Source organism: Sturnira hondurensis, unplaced genomic scaffold, assembly GCF_014824575.4.
Source record: "Sturnira hondurensis isolate 20B ecotype Veracruz unplaced genomic scaffold, ASM1482457v3 Scaffold0006413, whole genome shotgun sequence".
NCBI classification, from domain to species: domain Eukaryota; kingdom Metazoa; phylum Chordata; class Mammalia; order Chiroptera; family Phyllostomidae; genus Sturnira; species Sturnira hondurensis.
Window position 1 is genome coordinate 48,783,449 of NW_028079044.1, and position 24,449 is coordinate 48,807,897.

Sequence of the window (24,449 nt, forward strand, 5' to 3'; positions counted from 1 at the left end):
TATCAGTTCTTTGTACTTTGTAGGGTGGTTATGGGTATGTAAATGTAACCGTATAAGCGAGAGCTCCATGTAAAGCGGAACATGGTACAACTAATTATCAATGCCTGTCAGAGCAACAAGGTGGATTCTGGTTCATCCCACCTGGCTTTTCGGGATGTGGGCATAACACCAAGTGCACTTACAGGTTGTTGAGGGATCGTGAGAGAAGATGTGCATGAATGGCCTGGCCCTTTAAAGGGGCTGTCTAAATGTTCATTCTCTTTTACTTCCCTTCAGCGTTGTCCAATTTAGAGGGGGCAAGATGGAGGCAGAGAGAAGCCGAGGGGGTCAGGAGGGCTCGGAGCCATCCCACAGGAGGGAGGAAGCTTCGCTGCCGAGGGGCCTGAGGTTTAGAGAGAGGAGGGACTTTGTCCACGCATGCTGCTCGGTCACAGAAGCAGCAGGGGGTCCCCTCCTGGGCCTGGTTGTGAGACCCTTCCAGGCAAGAGCAGCGACTCAACTAACAGTACAGGACATTAGCAAGGACGAAGCTACACCTTGCATTTCTCATCCAGATCCCCGGGGCTTGCACCAAGTAAACCCAGGAGCTGCTGATTCTGAAGGGTGAGAGGAGCAGGAGGAAACGGGAAGTGTGCCCTCGCGCCCTAAGGCTAGAGTTGGAAGGTGCTACAAGTGAGAGTAAAACATGAGTGTGGAAACACTAGAGACTACCAACACTCGCTTGGACGTGTGGTAGTCTACAAAAATCCATCTCTGCTCAGAGTTCTCTCCGAGTCTGGGCTGCTTGATGGTACCCCCCAGGTCAACCTGTCTGCAATATCCTGGTGACGGCCTGCCGGGTTTGGGCCCGTTCTGGGTGAGGACCCCATGCAGGGCAGTGGAAGTGACACTCTGGGCCTGGGCTCCCCTTCGTCTCTGCGGGGCCCCCTACTTCCGACACCCTCTCCTGTTCACCCCCACTCAGCTGGCCAGTCATCTCCCATCCAGCCATTCACTTCTGCTCGATTCCGTCCACCTCTGTTTGGTGAAGCCTGCTCTGTGGGGGTGCTGGGCGAGGCCTGGGGGCACAGGAATAACCCCTCAGCCTCTGCCATCAGAAGGTCATCTGCAGGGCCCTTCCATGCTCAGGCACCCATGAGCGCCCCCTGAGGGCTCTGCACCGTTTTCAGCACTGAGGATGCAAAGACAAATGACTCCATGACGTTCCAAAAACGTACTTTCTGTAACACCCAGTTCAGGAGCCTCTACTGTCCTCTCATCTCCTGCCTTCTGGGGTTTATCACCCTCTTAATTGCACTGCTAACTTAGGCCAGCTATAATGCCCTCCGAACCCTGTCCCTCACTGTCCCTCAATGCAAACACCTCTCTTCACTCAGGAGGATTAATCGGTCCATCCATCCATCTATCATCCATTCAGCCACCACGCCCTCACTCACACATTATGGGCTCCCCTGTTTGGGGGATGCTGGGGTATGTGGGAGGAGCTGCCCCCCTGTACAGCTCCTCTGGGTAATCAGGTCCCTGCCATCCCAGCCCCGCCCCCCCCCCCAAGCATAGGTACCCACCCTCTTTCCTTTTCCCCAACCATTTCTCCCCATCAAAGCCCACTTGTCATACTTCAGAGCCGTTTCCTTCGGGCCACCCTCGTGCTCATAAGACTCCCCTCCTCCGAGCTCTCCCAGCACGGGGATTCCTGGCTCCCTCTTGGCCCTGGTGCTGAGGAGCCTCATCTTGAGGCCGCTAGTATCTGTGTCTCACTGATATTTCACACAGACGTGAGTGTGAGCGCACTTCTAGGAAGGAGATTGCAAGGGACTGGCTGCCCGTCAGCCTTGTTTGTAATGAGGGGTTTAATTGAATGGCACTTTAGGCCATGATATAACATTTTACAAAATGATAATTACTGCATTAGCAGTATGTCCCTGTGCGGGGCACTGTGGCAAGGGGTCTGCATGAATTAAGTTCTTGATTCCACGTGCTGCCTGAGGGGCACCAAGCTTCCAACCTGCCCTTCCTTCCCCACGAGACAAACGTCACTGTCCCCTCATCGATGAGAAAGCCACGTGTGAGGGAGGCAGAGAAGCTGCCTCCTGGAGGACTTGCTTTCTACCTGGAGCTACATCCTTGGGCTCACTGATCCCCCCAAGAAAGGGCCGTGGGTCCTCCTGGGACTGCCACACTTGTCACAGAGGCCATCCCCTCCCTGTTGTGGTCAGCGACTTCTCCATGAAAGGCCTGTGAGTGGTTCCTCTTGGGACCGGGACACGCTGAGGTGTCCATTCCAAGAAAGTCTGAGTGTGTATGTGTGTATGTGTGTGACTGCGTGTGAGTGTGCTTCTCTCCGTGCCTGCGTGTCCATGTGTGTCTGTAACTGTGTGTTTCTGAGTGTGTCTGTGGGAGTGTGTCTTGCTGTCTGTGACTGTGTCTGTATGTGTGCTTAAACAGGGTAGATACTGGCTCTGAGGTGACTCACCCAGGTCACCTGAAGGCAGTGGCTCGCTGAGGTTAAGACACCTGACCGCATTCAGAGGCTGCAGGTCAGAACGCAGTGGCCAGCACTTGTGGTTTTGCCCTACACTATTTTTAAAGTAAAAAAAAAAAAAGAAAACCAAGCGGAAACTCATTGGCATTTGAAAGCTCAGATTTAGATAAGCTGCCGGCCCAGGGCTGAGGGACTGCTGGCGTGACCCGGCAGGCTGACAGGACCCTGGCCCCCTGAACCCCGCACAGGGCCCGGGCACCCCACCACACACCAACAGCAGCACGCGCTCCACCCCCACCCCCAGCAGTGGGCTCCCACCATCTCCTGTGCGTCCTCGCAATGACTGGGAAGTTATTGTCCCCACTCCCAGATGAGAACATCGAGGCCCTGGACGTCAGTCACCTGCCTGTGCCCATGGTCACTTCATCAGGGGCAGCAGGGCTGCAGCTTGAGCCGGGTCCTTCTGCCCCCGAAGCCCCTGTTCTTTGCCAGTCCCTTGTCTCCAACCAAGTGCTTTAACGTGAGGGCTGAGCCAGCTGCCGGCTGGTTCAACCACCGATTTTCCATGAGGAAAAAGGTTTCCTTCAGAAAGATCAACTAAAACTGAATACTTGGAGAGGAAATCTCTCTAAGTCATCTTACAGCATCAGTCTAACCCACGCCTCTAACCACTTCCTGGCCAGATCAGGAACTCTAGCTTTTTATAGCTGGAGACAACGTGCAAAACCTCAGAGGGGCCCATCCCGAAATCCACGTCTCCCTGCAGTCCCCTGTGGGCCAGGCCGGGCTCAGCGGCCCCCACCCCCACCATCTGCTGTATGCCAGGTCATTTCGCAACCTAGAATGTGGGGCTTTGACCTTGAGGACCTTGAGAGAGAGAGTGTGTGCGCGCGCGCGCGTGCTCACTTGCGTGTCTGTTCTCGAGACAAAGCACATTCAGTGATTCTCAGAAAAGCAGGCCCCTCCTTGTCGGAACGGTAAACCCACTGGCTGAAAATCCCGACCCTGTTTGTTGTCTCCTTTGCAGAATCCCCGTCCCAGGCTGGCTGGGCATTTTATTATAATTGCTGCTTATTCTCACCCTGAGCCTGGGGCTCTCCCTGTTCACAGATGCTGAGCTCAGAGCGAGCCCCACTGGCGGGGGTCCGAGCAGGCAGCTTTGTGCACACCTCACCGATGGCAGGAGCCTCACCTCGGCTACCCAGGCAGCTTGAGGACAGGAAGACACGCATGCTGCCTGTCCTGTCTTGAGTCTGTACCCCAGGCTGCCTGCCCCGTGCTGAGCAGATCGGAGCTCTTGGTCATGGTGTGGCTGTGTCAGGATCTGCCCCCTGGCTGCGCTCTCCCTCAGCTTGGCTTCCGACCATCAGCCTTGCCTCTGACTCTGGCCACAAGGTCCCTCCCGGAGCCTGACAGTGAAATAGATGTAACAATAGTGGTAGTTCTGCCACCTCTCTCACCAAGGACCTGCCAGGTGTCTATGAGAGGCTGACCAGTGGCTAAAGGCTTGGTGGGGAGCCTGGGCACCACGCCCAGGTCTTGCCTCTGCCCTGTGACCCTGAGCCATTGCTCACCTCTCTGTGCCGCAACGCCCCTCATCAGAAAAAAGAGGTGGTTGTGTTGTCTGCCTCGTGGGAAGGTTGTGAGACTTCAGTGCACTCATGTCTTTCCAATACTAAGGACACACCTAACACTCCACCAGGGTTAGCTCTCCTGATGCTCAGGCATCTCGGCCCGGAGGTGCCACGTGGCATGGGTCCCATGTCTGTGTGCCCCAAAGATAAAGGGTGCGGAGTCACCATGAAGTCATCCCCTACACCTGGGAGCCAGGCCTGGTGCACAGAGCTTCTACCCTGCAGTGCTGCAGTGAGCTTCTGGGGTTTGGAGCTGCGACGGTCCTGGTGGCCAGGACTGGTCCTAGGCCTTCTCCTGGCCCTTTAGGTGTCCGCTCCTCCCAGGGCTGCCCTCAGAATGGCCTGTTTCCATGCAAATGTCTGTGCCTTGCCCTTAACCCTCAGTCCTGACTCTGAAGCTCAAAGGCTCCTGGAATATTCCAGGGCAGGGCTGGCCTGCACCCCCTTGTTCCAGGATGTATGTCCAGCTGGGTACTTGGGAGGGTGGGTCTCCTCCCCTGTGGGCGGAGGTTCTGTCCTTTTGGCATCAAGGTCATAGGAATGACCCAGGTGCGCACGGGTACCTCACTTAACAATTTCCAGAAGGCTTTCCTCGGCCTTATTGCAACGATCCTCTTAACAACCCAGCGAGAAAGGCACCCTCTGCTCGGCCCATTCCATGCGTGAGGAAACCAAGTGCTGTGTTCCCGGTGTTTCATTTGGGTTTTGATATTTGTAACCTGGGGTGGGGCCAGGGGTGGAGACATACACCGTGGGGTCAGCCAGATTCCTGCTCTCTTTACATTGGATTGAAAGCATCCAGTTCGGCTTAAGGATACACCGTGTTATTCTGGATATAAAAACGCCCGTGGCAGAGCACGGGCGTGGCATGAGTGACCCAGAGGCAGGCTGCCTGTGCTGGAGACCCGGCTCTGCCACTCACCAAGCTGTGTGAGGCTGGGCAAGATGCTGGGCCTCCCTGTGCTCTAGTTTCTTCCTGGAGCCTGGCTCCCACTGCCTACATTCTTAGAGAGCACATGCTCCCAGCAGCCTGCAGTTTCAGAAGACACTCACAGCGATTTCACTGCTGCAGTCAGCGTTTCCGTCGTCTTCTAGGTGGGCATCTGTCGTAAAGTCCAAGTCCGTCTTCACTGAGCCGGGAAAGCTTGCTGTTACAGGCCCCCGGGAGCAGTGGCGGGATGTGATGCCGCCATCCTGATCTTGGTCCCTGTTCAACCACCGTCAGCCCTCTCCTCAGTGTGCGGCCTTAGTTCATAGTGAAGACTGCACTTCACCCCTACCCTGTCCAGTGCCCGCACTTCGCAGAGAAGGAAACTGAGATGGAGGGAGACATCCCTTTGAGGTCACACAGCGTGTTGAGGTGATACGGATAAGTTCTGACCTCCCGAGTGCCCGCGGGCGTCTCTGGCGGGTCCTGGCCCCTGAGTGTGGATGTGCTGGGATGCGCCCTGCGGTCTCCGGGCTGAGCAGGAGGGAAGGAGTGTCAGACTGTCAGCCGAGTCTGCTCTCTCTTCCAGGGTGGCTCTCCGCTCTCCCCCGCCGCTGTCATCAGCCAGGAGACGGCTCAGCAGCAGACTGTGGCTTTGGCCAAGGAGGTCAGCTGCCCTACCTCGTCCACTCGGGAAATGGCATCCTGCCTCCGTCAGAAGCCCGCCGACGTCCTCAATGATGCCCAGACCAAGGTGGGCACTGGTGTGCAGGTTGGGAAGGGACATTTTACAAATGGCCTGTAAAGGGGACATGGCCCACCTAAGGCCACTTAGTAGGTTGACAGCCAGCCGGTGCTACCATGCACACTCCCTGCCCCTGGCACTGTGTATGGGCCCAGTATATGGTGCACCGAGTGTGGGTGCTGGTAGCCCACAGGTGCTCTGCACCTGGGATGTTACCTGTAAAGTGGGACCTTGTGGGCCTTGTGGAGCAGAAGGAGAAAGCCAGTGTGGGGACCGTGGTGGCAGTCACAACTGAGCATACTGTGACGCGGTCACACTGTAGTGGAGTGGGGCCACCCTGCCCCTTGGATTGGGCAGCTGAGTGCTCCCCTCTCCTGCCTGCAATCCTGCCCATGGTCCCCGGCTGGACCTGCCATGAACCAAAGGGACACTAGGAGGGCTTCCTGTGGTCATCAGAGCTGATGGCCAGATGCCTTCGGCAGTGAGCCTAGGCGTACAGACCTGGGGTGGGTCTGATCCTCAGCCCCCCAGGTGGGAGCTAAGCAGATAGCGGCCAAAGCCCACCCATCTCCCTGGCATGTCCCACCTTTGGCCACCCCTTCCCCCGATTGCTGTCTCCTGCTGTACTGGCACCCCTGGGCTTAGGCTTACCCATCTTCCTGTGGGTGCCCTCACCTCAGTGCGGGACCCTGAGGACCAGTCATTGCTCAGAGTGAGACTCAACCTCACACCCTGGCACTGTCACGTGGTGTCCTGCCTGCTGTTGTTCTGGCCATTGGGCCGCGGGTCCCCAGACGAGGCTCAAGTGGACAACCAGCACCGGTGTTCCACACAGTTAGGCAGAGCGACGCGGCTGGTCACTTCAGTCCCACTTCCGCTCTAAAGAACAAAGCCCGGGTAAACAATGGCATTCCTTTGCCCCCGACGCAGCTGCTGGCTGTGAGCGGCCCTTTCCACTACTGGGGTCCCGTGGTCGACGGCCAGTCCCTCCGAGAGGCTCCGGCCAGAGCGCTGCAGAGGGCTCCGCGGGCGAAGGTGGATCTGCTCATTGGGAGTTCTCAGGACGACGGACTCATCAGCAGAGCGAGGGCCGTGAAGGTAGGCAGGGGGTTGGGGGGCTCGGGGTCCCCAGCAGGGTTTTGGCCCTGGCTCTAGTCCTCAAGGTCTGATCTTGTTCAAGAGTCATTGCCTTACTTGTTCATTTGCAAAACAATCGCTGAGTAAATTTCTCTGTGTAGTGGCTCCCTAGGGTGTGGTCCTGGGGTTGGGGCACAGATATGTGACTTGTGCAGAGTTGGAAGCAGCACAGACACAGTCACACCCACAGATGGCCTCTGTGAGTGATTCGCCGCGGGAAACAGCGAGCAGAGGCCGACCTGGAAGCTCTGTGGCCCCAGGGTCCAGCCTGTAGATACCTCCGTCCCATGAAGGGTGCTTGTCCTACTGAGACCGGGAGAAGGAGAGGAAGGTGGACGGAGGGCACTGCTTCCCGGTCCTGGCAGGGAAACCCAGCCCAGCCTTCCGAGCTGGTTTTCTTACTGGAAAGCAGGCACTGTGCCCCTAGCAAAGCAGCCTCGTGCTGGGTGTCGTCTGCACAGTCAAGTGGGAATGAGTTGTGAGGCCCTTTGTTGGCCTGGACACACTCTTCCTGTCCTGACCGACATCATCGCCCCTCACGCGGGTGTGGCTCACCCTGGAAGAGGCCAACTGAGCACACTCTGCCTGGTCCACCCAGCCCTCCCGGTCAACGTGCTCCTGACAGGGACAGCCCCGTGGGCTGTCAAACCTGGCGGCCCAGTGCATGCACGCAGGGAGGACACACCCCTGAATGTGGGGCTCCATCCGGGTCTGTCAAGCCCAAGGCCATCGCTGGAGCTAGCAACAACAAAGCCACTCATGCCCACGGGGTCTCGGCTGCCATGAAGCAGTCTGCTCCCGCAGGTGCTGTCTCACTCAGGGGTCTCTCTCACCCTGGCAGAGGTCCTGCCGTCCTGGCCACACGAGGGCCTTTGCCGCAATGTGGGTTATTGCGGCAGTACATTGGAGGCAGCTCAAACGTCCATTAGCAGGGACATGGCTGAATAAATCAAGATCCACAGAGTATTAAATATTACGCAGGTGGTGAAGAGAATGAACTAGATCCATCTGTGCTGGCTCGCAGAATGCCTGCAACGTGCCGTTAAATGGGAAACAAGAAATAGGAAGGCTAAGGAATGTGACGTGAAGGTACCATTCGCACCTCCAAAAACAGCCAACCTGTGTCTATCGGTGCATATGCGAATGTAATTTTAAGTGAATTATCTGAAAGGATGAGGTGCAGAAAGATACACAGCAAGCAACAAACATTGGCTATCTCAGGAGGTGAGGCAGTGTGAGAAGAGAACATTGTGAATTTAGTATTACTCATATTACTACATGTACAGATATATGTTCTGCGTAACCTATATGCTTGTGTGTGTGTGTGTGTGTGTGGAAAGAGCTGTGCTGGGTGTGTGAGAGAGGGGGGGGGTACATGGCACCAAGCAGAGCTTAGTCGCGATCAGCTCCCGTCCAGTCGACTCACGGCCCACGATGAAGAGCTTTCACCCTGGTGCATCACGTATCGCTCGAGAGTGACCTGGTGGGGCTGCAGCCGGGCTCCTGAGCCAGACCGGCACACCGGGCGTGCTGATGACACACTGCTGTCCCCACTGGCCCTCGGCTTTTCCCCTCTAAAATAGGGGCTCTCAAACACTGTTGACCAGGCCCGTCATTGGTTAAAAATGAGTCAGCATAGTCGTTTTAGTATAAATGATACCCATGCATATTCCTGGGCTAACGTGCTGAGCTATTGCAAGACATTCACAAACACAACAGAAACAGGAAGCAGGACAAGGAAGCAAAGGTTCTTGTGTTTGGGCTGCAGCCTCTCCAGGATCCTCGCTGGAGATGGCACCCTATAAACTGGGTACAGTGGGGGCACACGGCCATCAACCCCGGCCCTCGTCCATCCATGCACCTCCTCTCACACCGCCCTGCGGGGCAGGACGTGGGGGTCTTTGTGCAGAAGAGACTGTATCCTCAGAGCTCTGGTTCTTTGGACCACATGCTAAAAATGTGTCCCCTCCATCTCTGACTTTAGAAAAAGAGGAAGAACTATTACAACCTCAGGAGCCTGGGGCTGATCCCAGAAGGGTGGGAGGAAGCAGGCCCTGGCTACTTCCCATCCCCTTCCACAGCCATGGAAAAGCCATCCACGGGGGCTGGGATAGGGGCTCTTGCTGGTGGCTCTGGGGCTGTGGCCAATGGGAGTGCAGCCCAAGTCTATATTCTCTGACTGTTCCAGCCCATTGTAAGAGGCTGCCTGGTCAGGCGGCTGCCTCGGTCCTCCTGGTCCTCTCCTGGCAGTGCGTTTGGGAGTTCCTCGCTTCTGTCCTCAATTTCTGAGCCCCTCCAACCAGGCGCCTTGACCAGAGGACTGGGACCCCTCCCCAACCATGCGTGTTCACTCCTCTCATTGCACTTTCCTCTGAGGGTTTCAGGGAGATGTTTCTGTGGTCCACGTGCAAGGGAAGACTGTCTGCAGACACTAGCTCGCTGGCCCTGGCGGGAATTGTAGGGCAGTGTGCCCCCCGAGTCCAGGATGGGGGGACCCTGGGAGGGCACGGCAGTGCCATGGCTGCCATCCAAACCCCGGTCCCAGACACACCCCTCTGCAGTTATTCTCGGTGAGACGGGTCCTCTCATGGCTCCCTCTCTGCTCATTGTCTTGTGAGCGTGCACTAGTGTGGCCCCTGGGTCGTTTTTGTGAGCCTGCGTCCTGTTCTGCCTTGAGTTCACCTTAGTGCTGCTGTGGGGAATCCAGAGGAAGAGGGCCGTAGACATGGCTGCACTGGAAGCCAGCTCCTTGCTTCCAACGTCGTTGCTGCTGACGCCTCCTTTGTGTCTACCTCCAGCCCTGTGTTACACCTCTTGCCTGTGCTTTTCTTTTGGACTGTGGACTGGTGTAGCCCATGTGGTCTGTTTGACATCTTCACTTGGATGGTATCTCATAGCTTCGCACTCTTAACATATCCAAAATAGCTGCCGACTCCACCTGTCCCCTGGCCTCCCCAAAACACGCTCCCCTACTGTGGCTTTACCACCTCAGTAAACAGCAGCCCGTGCGTCTGCACCTGCACCCCGGAAGTCCCTCTGGACTCTGCCCTCTCCCACGCCACCAGGGTCTGCCAGTAAATCATGGGCTCTGTCTCTGAAGTGTACCCGGAATCCATGCACCCCTCTGCCATCACTCTGATCCGCACCATCATCTTGGCCCAGGATTCTTATGCTAACCCCCAGGTGGCCCCTGCTCTGCCATTGCCCCTGAAGTCTGCAAGAACCACAGTGGCCCGAGCCGTCCCTTCACAGTGAAAACTAGATCCGGTTGCTCCTCTACCAAAGCCCCCCAGTGGCCTTATCTCACGCAGAATAAAGGCCACAGTCCTCACAATGACCTCCAAGGTCCTGCCTGATGCGGCCTCTCTTTTCTCGTAACCTCACCTCTGGCTACTTGCCCCTGGCGCCCTGTGTGGCATCCTCCCTGCTCCCTTCAGCATTCCTCAACGCTACAGAGCGCATTCCCACCTTGGGGCCTTGGCACTGGCTCTTCCTCTCCTGGCATGCTCTTCTCCAGGTAAACTCACTGTCTCGCTTCCTTCGGGGTCTGCTTCTGTAGAGCGGTCGGCACTGATGGGAAGGGCGGCCACAGCCCCAGCACTCTCCCTCCCATGAGCCTGTTCCCTGTCCTCAGCGCTCACGCCCCTCGGCACAGCATGTACTCCTCTGCTGTGTCTCTGCCTTGACCAGAGTGGGAGCCCGTGAGCACCACGACTCCATCTCTGGTTCCTGGGGAGGTGTCTGGTGCAGTCAGGGCCCGACGAACCCTTATTAGAGTGACAGAATGAAGTGAGAGAATCAGCCATGTGCCAGGATCCGACCTAGGAGTCTTCCATGAAATAATCCCTCCCCAACAGCCTTATGCAACAGGAATGTCTATCACTGTTTTTTCGGGCAGGACACCAGGTCCGCAGAAGGCAGAATTCAAACCCAGGCCGGACCACCCCCAGAGGCACTCTCTTCCTGCAGCGCCCCCGGGAAGCCCTCCCCAGTGCGTGTGCTGAGTGCTCGTGTGCACACCGACGCAGCCACTGCCGGGGCCACTGTGCGCCAGGAGCTTCGCTGCTCCGGCCACCTGCTCGCTCACCTCAACCAGGACGCTGTGCAATCGGCGCTCACAAATGGTGGCGAATACCATTGTACTGAGGGAGAAACAGGCTTCAAGAGGGTTAATGATTGCCCCGAGGTCACGTAACTAGCCATTTCCAAAGCCAAGTCTCCACTTGCGGTCCTCTGGCTCCGAACAAGGTGCGGCCCCGTGCGTGTTCAACTCCGGAGCAGGACCACCCGTGCCCTACGACCCAACCCAGACCAGCCTCAGCGTCCCACCTGACACAGAGCTGCAAGGGAGCACCGTGGACACACGGCTGGACACGGGGCTGCCAGCTGCCCTGTAGACCCCGTATCGAAGTTTCTCTTTTATTTCAAAACATCCTGCCAGTGCACGCCCTCTGGGTTACCTTCTCTGACCCCCGCCCGCTCACAACCTGGGTTTAGAGTTGAGTTTGTGGCTTTCTCCATTTCCCCGCCACCCAGCAGGCTCTATACCATCTGGGTCCAACTACCGTCAGTTGAGAAGAACCCAGGACAGCGCATTGCTGAGGCCTCAATGCAGTGGTTCTTCACCTTCAATAGCAGCGCCTGCCCCCCCCCCCCCCAACTCATCTCTGCAGAGAAGCAGGACATCAGTTGTGGAAAACCACCACATCGGCCTAGAGTGGGGTGTCAAGCATGTTTCCCAGCGCCCAGACCAGCTGTCGAGTCATGCTACACTGAACAAGGGCCTGGCCTCCATGCCAGGACCGTGCCCTGTGTTTGGACTGTCTGCCCCGATTGCATTTGCCCTCAAAGAGCTCACAGTTGGGTGAGGAGCTAGAAAACGAACACCAGGAAATGCACACGGTCTGGAGAGATGGACACCAACTGCGGGACCTCAAGGACGGTGGTGGGGGAGGGACAGCAGGAGGGACGCAGTGCTGAAGGAGCTGGCCAGGACCTCGTCCCCCCGTGTCTGCCAACAGAGCAGGGGCAGGGTCCTTGGACTGCAGTCAGGAGCATCTGAGTTCCTGAGCCCGGGCCTCAGTTTCCCTGTCTGTACACTCAGGAGGTTATTAGTGAATATCCACGTGTGGAGAGGACTCGATGCCACTGTCTGGCAGATAGGATGTGCTCAGTAAATACTAGCTTTTGACTTCATTCTGTAACTGTACTATTATGATTTGTGTTCAAAACTCTTGTCTCTGGCCCAGAAAACTGCCCAGAGAAAGCAGGAGGAATACACAGAACGTCCAGTCACCGAATGGCCTGCCCTGGCCTGAGACCAGATGGTGGCAGACATTCCCACACGCTTTCTCCTCGCGCCCACCCTGCATCAGGACCATTGGAGCCCAGCCCACAAGCACACATCATTCGAGTCCTGGGGAGTCACAGGACGGGGCAGTGGGGCCCCCGCCAAGTGCAGCCCCTGGGACCCACCTGTCACTGCAGTAGAGAACCACCAAATTTCTGACGACCAAAGAGGGTGGGTGGGTGGGGCTTCCACCAAGTGAGTGAAGACTCTCACACCCACCTGCCATCCCACCCAGCCGTGGCCCACCCACAGAGCCCTAACCACACCTGCCAAGTTAGCGACATACCCGTGGCGTATCAGGGCTGCCCGAGATGCCTGGGAAGGCTCCGTCCGCGGAGAATGAGCCGATTTTCTGAAGTAGCAGCTTTCTGCTGAAATTCCTCATCCGTCGCTGGCCGTGGTGGGAGTCTCCCCCCCCCTTCTCTCTCTCTCTTCCTAACTGGTGAAATTGACAGTCTGCCTACATTAACCAGCTTTAATTTGCATGATCAAAGCGGATTTGTTCCAAGATGCAATGTTCTGCCTGCCCCTCCAAACACAGGCATCTTCAAGGAAGGCAAGACAAATCAGAAATAGCGTGTGGCCACGGCTGCCTTGGCCCGGAGCTTGGCAGGGAGTTGGCCTCGTCCAGGAGCAGGTGGAGGGGGGCCCCGGGGGCAGGGGAGGGCCTCCCGCCTGAGAGTGGGGAAGCGGCACCTGGCAGCTCGAGATGCTGGCACCAGCCCCAGCATGGGAAAATCAAGCCTCTGGTGACAGATTACAGCAGAGGACCGAGCAGGAGTCCCAGTAAGGACACACGATTTCCTGAAGAGAGGCGCTGCTGCACCGAACCCCTGTCACTCACGGGTGTATGGCGGGCTCGGAGTCTGACCCAGCCCAGGACCTGAGATCAGAAGACGGGTCTCAACTCCTGGCTCCAACTCGGTCAGGACGAGTTGCTCAACCAGTGAACTGCATGCAGTTCCTTGCCCTTCCAGTGGGTGCAGTGCAATCAGCAGAGTGCTGAGTGGACTCCAGTCCAGGGGCCCGTCCGGTCCCCAGGCTCTGGGCGTCCTGAGCACATAATGGGCCCTGCACGCCAGGTCCTCGGAGCTGACTCTTCCACTGTCACCTCACCTAAAAACTGCCATGGCCACACCGGGGTGGTGGGGTGGTGGTTATCATTCTCAGTTCAGAGAAAGCTGGGGATCGGCAGGATTGACCTGTTACTTTTACCCGTTACCGTGTTAATAAGAGCCATGATTATGTTTACTATTTCCTAGATCGTATTTCCTCTTCAGGGCACTGGTAAAAGAGGAATGCAAGCCAGGCTGGGTTCTGTATTATACAGTCACTACTTACTTATTTGTTTTCTGATTTTAAAAGAAGTTTAAAGGGACATATTTTTGTGACGGCCCCTAAGTGTGTGGTGGGCCCTGGGCCTGATGGAGAAGCAGGCCCCCCCATCCACTAACACCCACGGTCATTAGTGGAGCTACCCACACATCAGTTTATGCACATGCCCAGTGTCTATTTGTTGGGGGGCTCTCCCCGAGGCTCCAGGGGGAAGTTGTTGCCCAACAGACGAAGCTCCTGACTTGTGGAGTTCTTGTTCTGGTGCGAGAACACAAGCCGTGCTGTGTAAGCACATGCATTAAGGATTTCAGGTCTTGAAAATGAAATGGCCATGGGAGAGGAAGTGATGCAATGGAGGGAATTCCTTCAGCAGGGAAGCCGGGGGAGGTAACTGCCCTGAGAGCTGGATGATGAGAAGGGACCAGCTTTGGGATAGCTGGGTGGAGAGCCAGTGCAAAGGCCCTGGGGTAGGGCTCATTTGTGGGCCAGAGGAGGTCGGACTATTGGAAGCCCTGTGGGTAACGGGGGCAGGGGTGGGGAGAAAGCTGATGTGTTGGAGGAACATGTTAAATAAGACCTCATCATCAGAAAAGTGGTTTTATCCTACTTGCAGTGGGCAGCCACTGGAACATTTTAAGCTAGGAAGTGATTATGTTGATTTATCTATTTTAAAAAGAGCATCTGGCAGATCTGTGGACAGTTGACTCCGGAGGGGCAGCACAGGAAGCAGAGGCCAGACTGCACTCTGTTGTGAAGTCCGGGGAGCAAGCGAGGAAGGTCCAAGAGGGTGCGAGACAACAGATCAGTGAAAAATAGCCACATTTGGAGTCTGTCTTGGATTGGCCCATGAGGCTGAGTAGGTTGTACAGGAGAGATGTCGGAGCTGCAGACACGGGTTGGGAAGAAATCCAGGAAAGTTTGATGTCATCAAATCCAAGGAAAGAAAGCTTCCGAAAGGAAGCCGAGGTCAAGTGTCGGATGTCATTGCAAGTGGTGTGAGATGAGGATAGCGGTCTGGCCGCTGGACCTAACAGGATGTAGGTCCCGGGTCACTTGATAGGGGCCATTTGGTTGAGTGAGGGAAGGGAAGCTGAGAGAGGGCCATGGGCCCATGAGGCTCGAGGTGGGGGCTCTATGCTCCCCAAACTGCACACTTTCCACGACACCATCTTCCCACCAGACGCGGACACTCAGCCAGCTCTCAGGGGGCACTTCGCTCATTGACGAGTGTCCTCTCCGATATTACCCCTTCTGCCCCACAGCAAGGTCTGCATCACATTCATTTTAGATACACAGTTGCTGGCCAGCAGGGAGTCATTTGGTTGTGTCCGTTAAATGAACAAACGAGTGTTTGGTCTCCATCTAACTCAGGGCTCTGGAGAATTTTGGGACACTCATTAACTCATCTCTCCATCCACAGACTTACAAGGACCTGGTGAAGGCTGCCTGCTCTTCCTTTGGGGGTTCTTCTCTGGGTCTCTTCTCAGACCTGTGATGTCATAACCATGTTGCCTAACTCGGAGAGTAACCAGTGTACAGATTCATTAAGGACTTTCTGTGTACAAAACACGCCTCCCCCAACCCGCCACCTGCCACAAACAGCATTGGTGCTCCTGCCCCATGATGGGGAGGAGAGGATGAGGGCAGGACCTGGCAGAAAAGTGGACAGGAGGGGAGGGCTAGTAAGTACTCAGGGGGGCAGTCAGCGAGACTGGGGTACAAAAGAATGTGGGGAGATGGAGAAACGGAAGGAGACTAGAGGTGTCTCTTTTTTCTCATCAGTTGACTGAGTCCCGCTCTTAGACACTGAGAATAGGAAACTAGGAGGGGAAGAAAGCTCTGGAGGTGAGGAAGAGCACTTCTAGGTGATAAAGGTGCACTGTGCTCACGTGGAGTTTGGGGGACCCGAGAGCCCCTAGGGGAAGGGACCTGTTTGGACACACATGGGTCCAGGGTGCAGGCAGGAGGGAGAGTCAGGAATCATTAACGCACAGGCTGATGTCAAGGCAAAGGGAGGGAATGGAGTGTGCGTGGACAGAAGGGGGAGAGAAGGGGACAGGGTGGCAGCTGGGGGCCTCAGCATTTAAAAGTGTTTTAACAGTTAAAAGAGAGCCGAAGGGATTCTAGACGTGAGCCTGAGACAGAGCAGTTGGGGGAGGAGGAGGTGGGGAGGATGATGGGTCACGGGGGAAACAGTGTGGGGACGGGGACGGCCCCAGCACCAGCGTGGGCTGGGCTGGGTCACTGTGGCCACCAGTGACCTGGAGAGCATAGCTGGGTGCAGGGTCGGGGGAGGCAGGTGGCTGTGGAGGGAGGGGTTGACGGACATGATTGCTGAGTACAGACCCAGAGGCGGGCAGGCAGACCAGACCCTGCTTGGCAGACCTTCCCTGTCTTGGACCGAGGGAGGGAGGGAGGGTTCCTTGGTCCAAGACAAGGGAAAGGAGTCGAGAGGGGCTTGGAGGGGGGTTTTCCCCGAGCAGCAGAGAGCCGCGCGGAGGTGGGGAGAGCCCCGAGGGTTACGTGGGGTGTTTAGTGGCACCATGGGATCAGCGTGGCCAGAGAGGGAGCCAGTGGGAGGCAGTGGCTGGCAGGGTCCCTACTGAGGCCCCACGGAGCTGGAAACAGTGACTCAGGGGCACCTGGCTGATAGCCTTCTGTCTGTCCTCCACGTGGACCACAACAGAGGACCCTTCTCCTGGCCACTCCCGAGGCAAAAGCAGGGTAAGGCCGCAGCAGCTGCGCATCCATTTCGACCCTCACCATCCAGAATGCCCAGTTCCCTTCCTGCTCTACGGGTCTGGCATGTGCCGTCACCCTTGTTACCACTGAACGTGCCATCAGTCCCCCAGCTCAATCTGAAGCCCCTGGAGGGCAGAGGACTTAGCCCGTGTTGTCCCGAATGCCCAGAGCTGCATCAGCACTGGGTGGAACGTTGTCGATGAAGGGTGAATTGAAGATAAAGACCCTGAAGCTAAGAGCTCTCCCTCCTGTCTCTGAACTGGAGATGAGCCCAAGGGCATTTGCTTTTAATAACTGACTTCCCAGAGGGGAGAGAGAAGCCATCTGCACTGTCACCCAAATGTCAGCCGCTTCCCGATCGCTCGCTCGTTCGACTCTGATGTCCACGCCAGCACCACCAGTGCTGTGCAGCCAACGGACTTCTTGGTGGGCAGTGATGTGTCTGAAGTCACCTGCTGGAGCTGGATGTGAATCTGGGTCTCTCACATGCCAGGGCCACGCTCAACCCACCAGGCATTACAGGTGACAGTTGAAGCCCCCCGTCATCTCTGTTTCTGAGGGACTGTCACTTTTCTCCAGGACATAGGAACGGCAGTCCTTTAAAAACACACATAAAGGCCAGGTCACTTCTGGATGGCCCTTAATGAGGCCCAGCCTGCAGCAAGCCTGCTCGGAGGCCCATCTTGCCTGTAATTACAGCTTATGGAGGTCAGCACCGGCCAGCGGGTGGTCAGGTGGGGGCCCCACCACCTCCTGCTGGCTCTCTAGTCAAACCAGCAGCAGCAGCAGCATCTGTGTGGCTGACCTTGCCAAGGACGGAGAGGTGCAGGTCCTGCTGAAAAGGGGTCCCTGGATATTCCCATGGGTCCCAGGGGGTTGGGTCCACCCTCCAGCCACCAGAATGTGGACCCGAGAACAAGGCCGTGCCCCAGCTTGTCCCAGGGGCTCGGATCCCCTTAAAATGTGAAACTCATTGCAAGCTTAAGGAAGCACAAACCGGACCCCTCCCTTCAGCTTCCTAGCTGGGGGTCTGTCCAGACTGGCTTACAGTAGAGGGACTCCCAGCAGTGCCCAGGCTGGGTGCCCCGGTGCTCCTAAAAGCCTTATCGTGGGAGAAGAGTCTGCAAAGCCGTAAAGGAGACTCTGCCCACTAGGTGGGCTTGACCGCTTCCCAGCTGAGATTCAGAAGAGAGGTTCCAAGGGTCTGGGCTCCTGACCAGTGAGACAAGCACCGCTCAGGCCTTTCTCTACGACATGGCTGCTCTGGCCAGTCTGGACTAGGCACAAGGTGGGGTCTACCAATATCCAGCAACAGGAATGACTAAGCACTTTGTAGGTATCATCTCATTTAGTCTCAGGACAGTGTTATAAAGCCCATTTGACAGATGGGGGAACAGGCACAGAGTAGTTAAGTCATTTGCCCAAGGTCACACAGCTAACGTGTGGGAAAGCTAACAGTCAATTCCAAGTCCTTCCATCTCTGGGGTGGGAACCCAAGAGGTTTGACTTGGGACCGCTACTTGCAGCCCGTAGCCTGTATTACCGCCACAAAGGTCAGCATTTCCCCCGTTCTTTGTCCGGTACGTGTTCACTGAGCACCTGTGAGGGGCTGCTGCCACACGGAGCACTGCCCACCCCCTTGGCCACATGGCCATTCTGGCAACAACCGCACAGCATCCTGAGGACACACAGGAGCCCCTGCCCTCCCTGGGGACAGGTCAATAATAATCGTGTCTATTGTCCAGGTGCCCAGAACTGTCCTAAATCCTTCATATGCATGTTCCATTGGAATTTGGCAGGAATTCGATGCAACTATTTTGCTATTTGAGAGAAACACACCTGTTACATGTTTGGCAGTAATTGGAGATATGAAAATGACTACCAGCATCATTTCTACTATGAAATATTCCAAAAGCTCAGAACAAGAACAGAGAATAATGCAAAGCAGTTTTTCCCCCTAAGCTATTAGTAGATTGTCAACTTAATAGATTGCAGGCAAGCATTTTTGAATACAGGACAGGACAGAAATGATCCGAAGTACTATGTATGGAAAGAACCATGAGTACAAACGTTATTCATGAACATTATTTCAGGTCCATGGGTGAGTGTGTGTCTGCGTGATCTGTATGTATAAAACACAGGTGGCAAACACAAGGCCTGAGGACTGAACCCAACCCTGCACCTTGTTTTACCTGCCGGGCACCTGTTTCTATCCTGCAGCAGCGCTGAGCTCTCTCTTAACTGTTGAGGAGGAGTTACATCGATACAGTCCTAAAGTTACAGTTGGCCCTTTGAAGGCAACCGAGAGGCTGATGTGGTTCCTGGTGAAATGGGTTTGACACCCCTGGTATAAGATGACTTACTACAGAGATCATGGTCAAGAACAACTGAAAGTCTCTGGTGTAATAAATGCTTGTGTGTTCTCTAGTCAGGTTTAACAGACAGTAATATTTTGTCATACTTGCTTCAGATCCTTTCCTAAGAAATACACGATAGAACTAAAACAGAGCCCTCTGGGCTTGCCTCTCCCTGTTCTCCTCCTGAAGCCCACGGACATACCTCTCATCAATCATTCCGCCAACTGGTCTGGCCTCTTCTTGCTGAGCCAGGCTGAGGCAGTGCACCCGGGGATCGGCCGAAAAAGTGTCTCAGCCAGGAGGGGTTGCCAACCGCTCAGAGGCCCTGCTTGCGTGGAAATGTTCAGAGAAACCATTTAGACATGCCAGGGGGTCCTGCTAAGCCCGTCTCGATGGGGACGTAGAAGCCTATAACTATGTAAACACACTTCACAGGACTGGACCAGGGCCGAGGGGTCTGGCCACTTGCCCAGCAGCTGTGTCGCTGACAGTGTGCTCCCCTGTCTCCAGAAACGAGGAAACCGAGTCCTGGGGAGGCAGGTGGTCCTCCCAGCCTACCTGGGGCAGACAGGAGGGGTGCAGAGACAGAAAGGAAGGCAGAGAGACAGAGGAGGGACAGAGGGGGAAAGAGGGAGGAAGAAAGGGAGGAGGGGAAGAAAGAAGGAGGGGAGGGAGGAAGGGAGGGAGGAGAGAAGTATTTCCATGTGCACATGCATCTCCAGAGAGCCACATGCCTTCCCTGACCGCCCCTGCCCTGTCCCTCTCCCTGCTCGGTCTCTCATCGTACCACCTGCCCCCGCTGCAGTGTACAGTTATTTGCTTATTTTCCATCTCCACCCACGCGTGCATGAGGCCTGTGAGAGCAGAGAGCTTGATCGGCATGTTCACGGCTGTTTTCCGAGGCCAGGCGTGCAGCTGGCGCCAGACGAAGAGGGTTTATCAGTGTACAGGTGTGCAGAAAGCAGTCCTGTGTGGAAAGATGGAGCCACTGAGTGGCACTGAAGTTAGCTCTCCTCACACAACCAGGTGACACGTTGGTCCGGGTGAAGTCAGGCCCCGGTGTGGCCTGCCATCATGCTCACAACTCACTCTCACCGAGATCTCACTGAGAGCCAGGCACCAGTCATTGTTCTTCACGTGGTGACGCTTTTGGCCATCACCATAGCCCTGCAAGGAGGCCCTCGCATGGGGTCTGCTGCAGGTGGAGAGAGGAAGGCACAGAGGGGTCTGCCGCGCGTTCAAGGTCACACAGCTGGAATGAGCAGAGCTAGGATTCACATCCGAGCAGTCTGACTCTGGCACCCATGGGCTTAATGCCATGTCCCACTGTTTCCCACAGAAAATTCTAGAGCCAGGATATGAAGGATACTGACTCAAGCCTTTCAGAATCTGGGGAATTTTCATCTCCCTCTTCCTCTCTTTTTTTTTAAAAAGCAATTTGAGGAAACTCAAGGCCGGACCAGTAGCAAAACAGCCTTTTACCAGGCCCTGCAGAACTCGCTGGGCGGGGAAGGCGCGGACCCCAACGTGCAGGCCGCCGCCACGTGGTATTACTCCCTGGAGCACTCCACTGACGACTACGCCTCCTTCTCCTGGGCCCTGGAGAATGCCACCCGGTAAGAGCCTGGGGATGCCATTCCACTGCTGTCCCCCAGGGCCAAGGTGGTGGTCAGGTGATGAAAGAGACCTGCGGTGTGGGACCTGGCACAGACACTTTCCTTTGCCCCGCTCCGTCAGGACACAGCTGGGGCTGGCCTGACTTATCCCTAGGAGTGCTCGAGCCTGTGCGGGGCACAGACAGTGCCGGCCAGGGCCCCTGTCAGATGCCCCCACTGAGAAGCAGCCGCTCAGCCAGTGCTGATGGAGAGCCTGCTGGGCTCAGCCCAGTGGAGAGGACTCCGACGCTCAGACCCGGGCTGCCCCTGAGAACCGTGTGGGGAGCTTTCAGAGGGCACTGGGCACACAGGCCCCCTACGCGTCAGTATTTTTCAGAGCGGCCCCAGGTGACTCTACAGTGCTGCCAGGTGTTACCTTGTACATGGGAAGTGAAGGCCTGCACAGGGGAAGGTTCTGCCCGATGCCCACACAGCCCTGCTCCCGTGGGGTGCTGGTCTCACACTCACCGCTTGTGTGTCTTGCTGGTCAAGTTCATTGCTTCAAGCTTCCCTGCACCAGGGAAGGCATCCCTGACTGTCCCACCCCAGGAGCAGTTAGCAGGTGCCCCTACCCCATCTGCCTGAAGATGTGCTGTCCCCACCCCACTGCGCTGGTCAGGACCAGCCTGCCCCTCAGGCCGTGGGGGGCTCACTGGGGTCAAGGGCTGTGTCTCATCTGAGTACACAGCTGGTGCTCGAGAAGTGAGTTTTAAATGGAATCAAACCGTAGCCAAGGTTCTGGCTCTCTCTGCCTGCGGAGGCCCCTGGGGGCGAGGCCACAGTGGGGACCCCAGCTGTCTGTCTGTCACCTTGGAGCCCATCTCAGCCCCTCGACATGCTGCTCTGTTTCCCTGGGAAGAATGTGGTCATGTGGTTTTAACGTCCTGTAACTTCTTTCCTCCTGGAGGTCCACCCTCGCCCTTGCTCTTTGTCCCTGGGCACAGAGCCAACACCAAGGTTCAGAGGCCTGTGCTGAACTTGACGTGTTGGGAAGGGATACACTGAAGCCTGTCGAGACCCACTCCCTGGGGCGATCTCTCCACCTGAGTCTGTGCTTCCGAGTGGAAGCCCATTAGCTCAGGATGAACCTTCATTCCGCCCACTGGGATCACGGATCATGGGGACCAGAAAGGCTTTGATTTTTTCTCTAGCAGAGAGCTCTGCCCAACACCAAACAGCCAGCTGCTATTCCCAGAGGCCCAGGCTTGGGGACGCCGAGAAGTCACGGGTGCCTGAGTCTTGAAAGGCTCACAACCGGGTCAGGCCTGGCTCAGATCCACACTACAGAAAGAGCTTGGGGCTCGAGTTCTTGCCCCAGATTTGCCTTTAACTGGCTTTGAGGGCTGTCTGCGCACTAGGCAAGAGCAAAGGTCTGAGGACAGGCTGGTAACACAGGAAGGCTTCCTGTGGACTCCAGCCCTCCCCTAGCTCAGGCCCTCCTCCTCTTCTGGCCAGACTCAGGCGGTGGCCTCCCTGCCTCCAGTCCCCTTGGCAACACTCCCACGGAGCTGCCAGTGTGTGACCGTTCCATAGGTTTGCTCTTATCCCTGTTCTGCCCTCTGCTCTCAGGGGGACTATGCCACCTTCACCTGCCCTTCCGGACCCTCACCCCAGCCCCACCCCCCTCAGAGCCTTCCCTACAAACCCTGGAGCTGCCCAGCAGACCGGCTAAGGGGGTGGTAGCCTTCCTCATCGAGGGACTTCCATGGGTGTCATCAAGCTTGGTTGTTACAACATCTCCGCGTGGCGGGACCCCATGGGCCCTGTTTCTCAACTGAGGAGGTGGAGCAGCAAGGGGATGCAGGGGATTGAGTGGGATTCCAAACCTGCTGGGCACCAGGCCCGCTGAGGTCTGCCCGATTCTCACCACGCCAGCCCTGCTCGGCACACAGCCAGACACCGCCCCGTGCTGGCCCACTGTGCTGAGCCGGGGCTTCTGAAATTCATCCTCGCCCCCGAAAAGGGGGAGCAGGTGTGAAACCTGGGGAGTCTAAAGCAGGGAGCAGGGTCCTCTACCTCCTCACTGTTGACATTCAGACTAGAAAATTCTTTGCTGGGGAGGGCTTTCCTGTGTATTGTAGAATGTTTAGCAGCATCTCTGGCCTCAGCCTACCGGAAGCCATAGAAGCTTTCCCGCCTCCAGCTCTGACAACTAAACAAGTCCCCAAACATTGCCACATGTCCCCTGGAGTGAGGGTCTCCCAGTTGACAGCCCAGTTGAGAGTTCACGTGCATGAAGCATCCTGAGGTGCCTGTGTCTTAGGGTGCCCATGATTTTATATGTGCTGCTCCGTAGGATGTTGTAGTTATTTTACCATGAAATGTTTTGTGCCCAAATCTGTAAGTGACACCGATGTTCTGCCTGCCTCACGAGTGTCTTGATCCTGAGATGCATCTCCGTGGACACCAGTGTGTGGCCATGACTGGCCCTAAGCCAGACCGGCGCATGTGCCATGCCCCTGGTTGCTCCATCAAGCCGGCTGGGGAATTCAAGGAGGGTGTGTGCTCCCTGGAGCCTGTGCACAGGGGCTTGGTGGCCAAAGGACCCTTACCTGGGAGGAGAAGCCTTTGCCCTGCACAGCTGTCTGTAGAGCTGCGTGTCACTAGACCCCTCCCTGTCCTCATTCTATAGGGACTACTTCATTACCTGCCCCGTGATCGACATGGCCAGCCTCTGGGCAAGGACAGCCCGAGGGAACATCTTCATGTACCATGCTCCCGAAAGCTATGGCCATGACAGGTAAGGTGGCTGTGTGGCCACAGTGGGTGTTGACGAGTGGGGGGAGTCTGGCAGGAGGTCCCTGTCACTTGTTCTTCTGTGATCTCCAGGATAGCAGAGAAAAGGGGGCCAGACCAAGGTACAAGTCCTGACGCAGTGACATGGGACTTGTCACGTAGTCTCTGGGAGCCTCAGTTTTATCATCTGAAACGTGGGTGCAGTAGCAACAGCCACTGTACTTTACGGTATCATCGGAAGGGAAAGCAAAGTGACACGATACAGAAAGTGCAGTCGCAGCTACTAACGGGTCAGCCTGTGGGGAGAGGGCTTCGGTGTCTGAAGACTGGGCACTCAGCTTCGCCTACAGAACAGCTCTCCACAGCATGAAAGGGTTTGGGGGCAGCAAAAGAAACCTCTTGTTTACACCTACTTTATGTGCCTTTCTCACTCCCAGAATAGAGTTTATGTACCTTATAGTAAAATTCCAGCTGCGATAAAATGATCAAAATAGAAAAGAAAAATAGGAGGTACAAGGGAAAGGAAGTCCGCAGAAGAGAAGGGGCACCAGTGGGCACAGAATGCGACCCTTGCTCCTCAGGAGCCAAGGAGAAGGAGAACTAAGGTTTGGATCCTAGCTCCAGCGGCTCCGCAGCACCCGGGCCTCCGGGAGACATCCACCGGTAACCGAATGTCAGGGCTCAGAGCCCAGAAGACACCAGGACTGGGTGATGTGACTTTATCTGACAGTGGAAGCCAGGATGCTCCAAGGTCACCACTGATCACCCGCGTCTGGGGTCTGTTTTGTGAGTGACAGGGTGAGCTAGAGCCTCACTGTTCACTGGCTGCGCAATCTTGGGCCAGCTCCTTTGCCTCTCTGATTTTGGTGTCCTCATCTGCAAAATGAGGCAAATTATCCAGCTCATGCATGGCTTTCACCTGAGTTATTTTGCAACAATGCAACATTAACATATATAATTTCTCATTGTAATTGGAAACATCTTTGTAGTAGGCTTACTAATAGCCACCTAAAGATACCAGGCCCCAACCCCTACAATCTGTAGGAAAACAGGCTTTGCAGATGCGACTAAGTTAAGGACCTTGATGTGGGAAAATTCTCCAGGGTCACCCTTGGTCGGCCCGACATGCAATCCTTGTTAGAGGCAGGGAGAGATTTGATATACGCCAGCACCCAGCCCTGGGCTGGAATAATGAGAAATGCCTCCTCCCTCAGAGGCCCCAGAGGGAGCGTGGGCCCCACAGGCACCTTTTTGGGCCCAGTGAAACCAATTTTGGAGTTCTGGGCCCCAGAGCTGTAAGACAGTAAAGCTACCAAGTTTGGGGTTATTACCAAGTTTGCAGCAGCCA

General features: G+C 56.1%; 1 protein-coding gene across 1 annotated transcript in view; it reads left to right on the forward strand.

Moving 5' to 3' along the window:
- TG (thyroglobulin) overlaps positions 1 to 24,449 on the forward strand; it is a 202,785-nt gene that overhangs the window by 164,052 nt on the left and 14,284 nt on the right. Inside the window, exons 42-45 of the mRNA XM_037048581.1 lie at positions 5,634 to 5,798; positions 6,720 to 6,887; positions 20,145 to 20,326; positions 22,998 to 23,105. Of these exons, the coding sequence (XP_036904476.1) occupies positions 5,634 to 5,798; positions 6,720 to 6,887; positions 20,145 to 20,326; positions 22,998 to 23,105 (623 nt within the window). The remainder of the gene's footprint in view (positions 1 to 5,633; positions 5,799 to 6,719; positions 6,888 to 20,144; positions 20,327 to 22,997; positions 23,106 to 24,449) is intronic.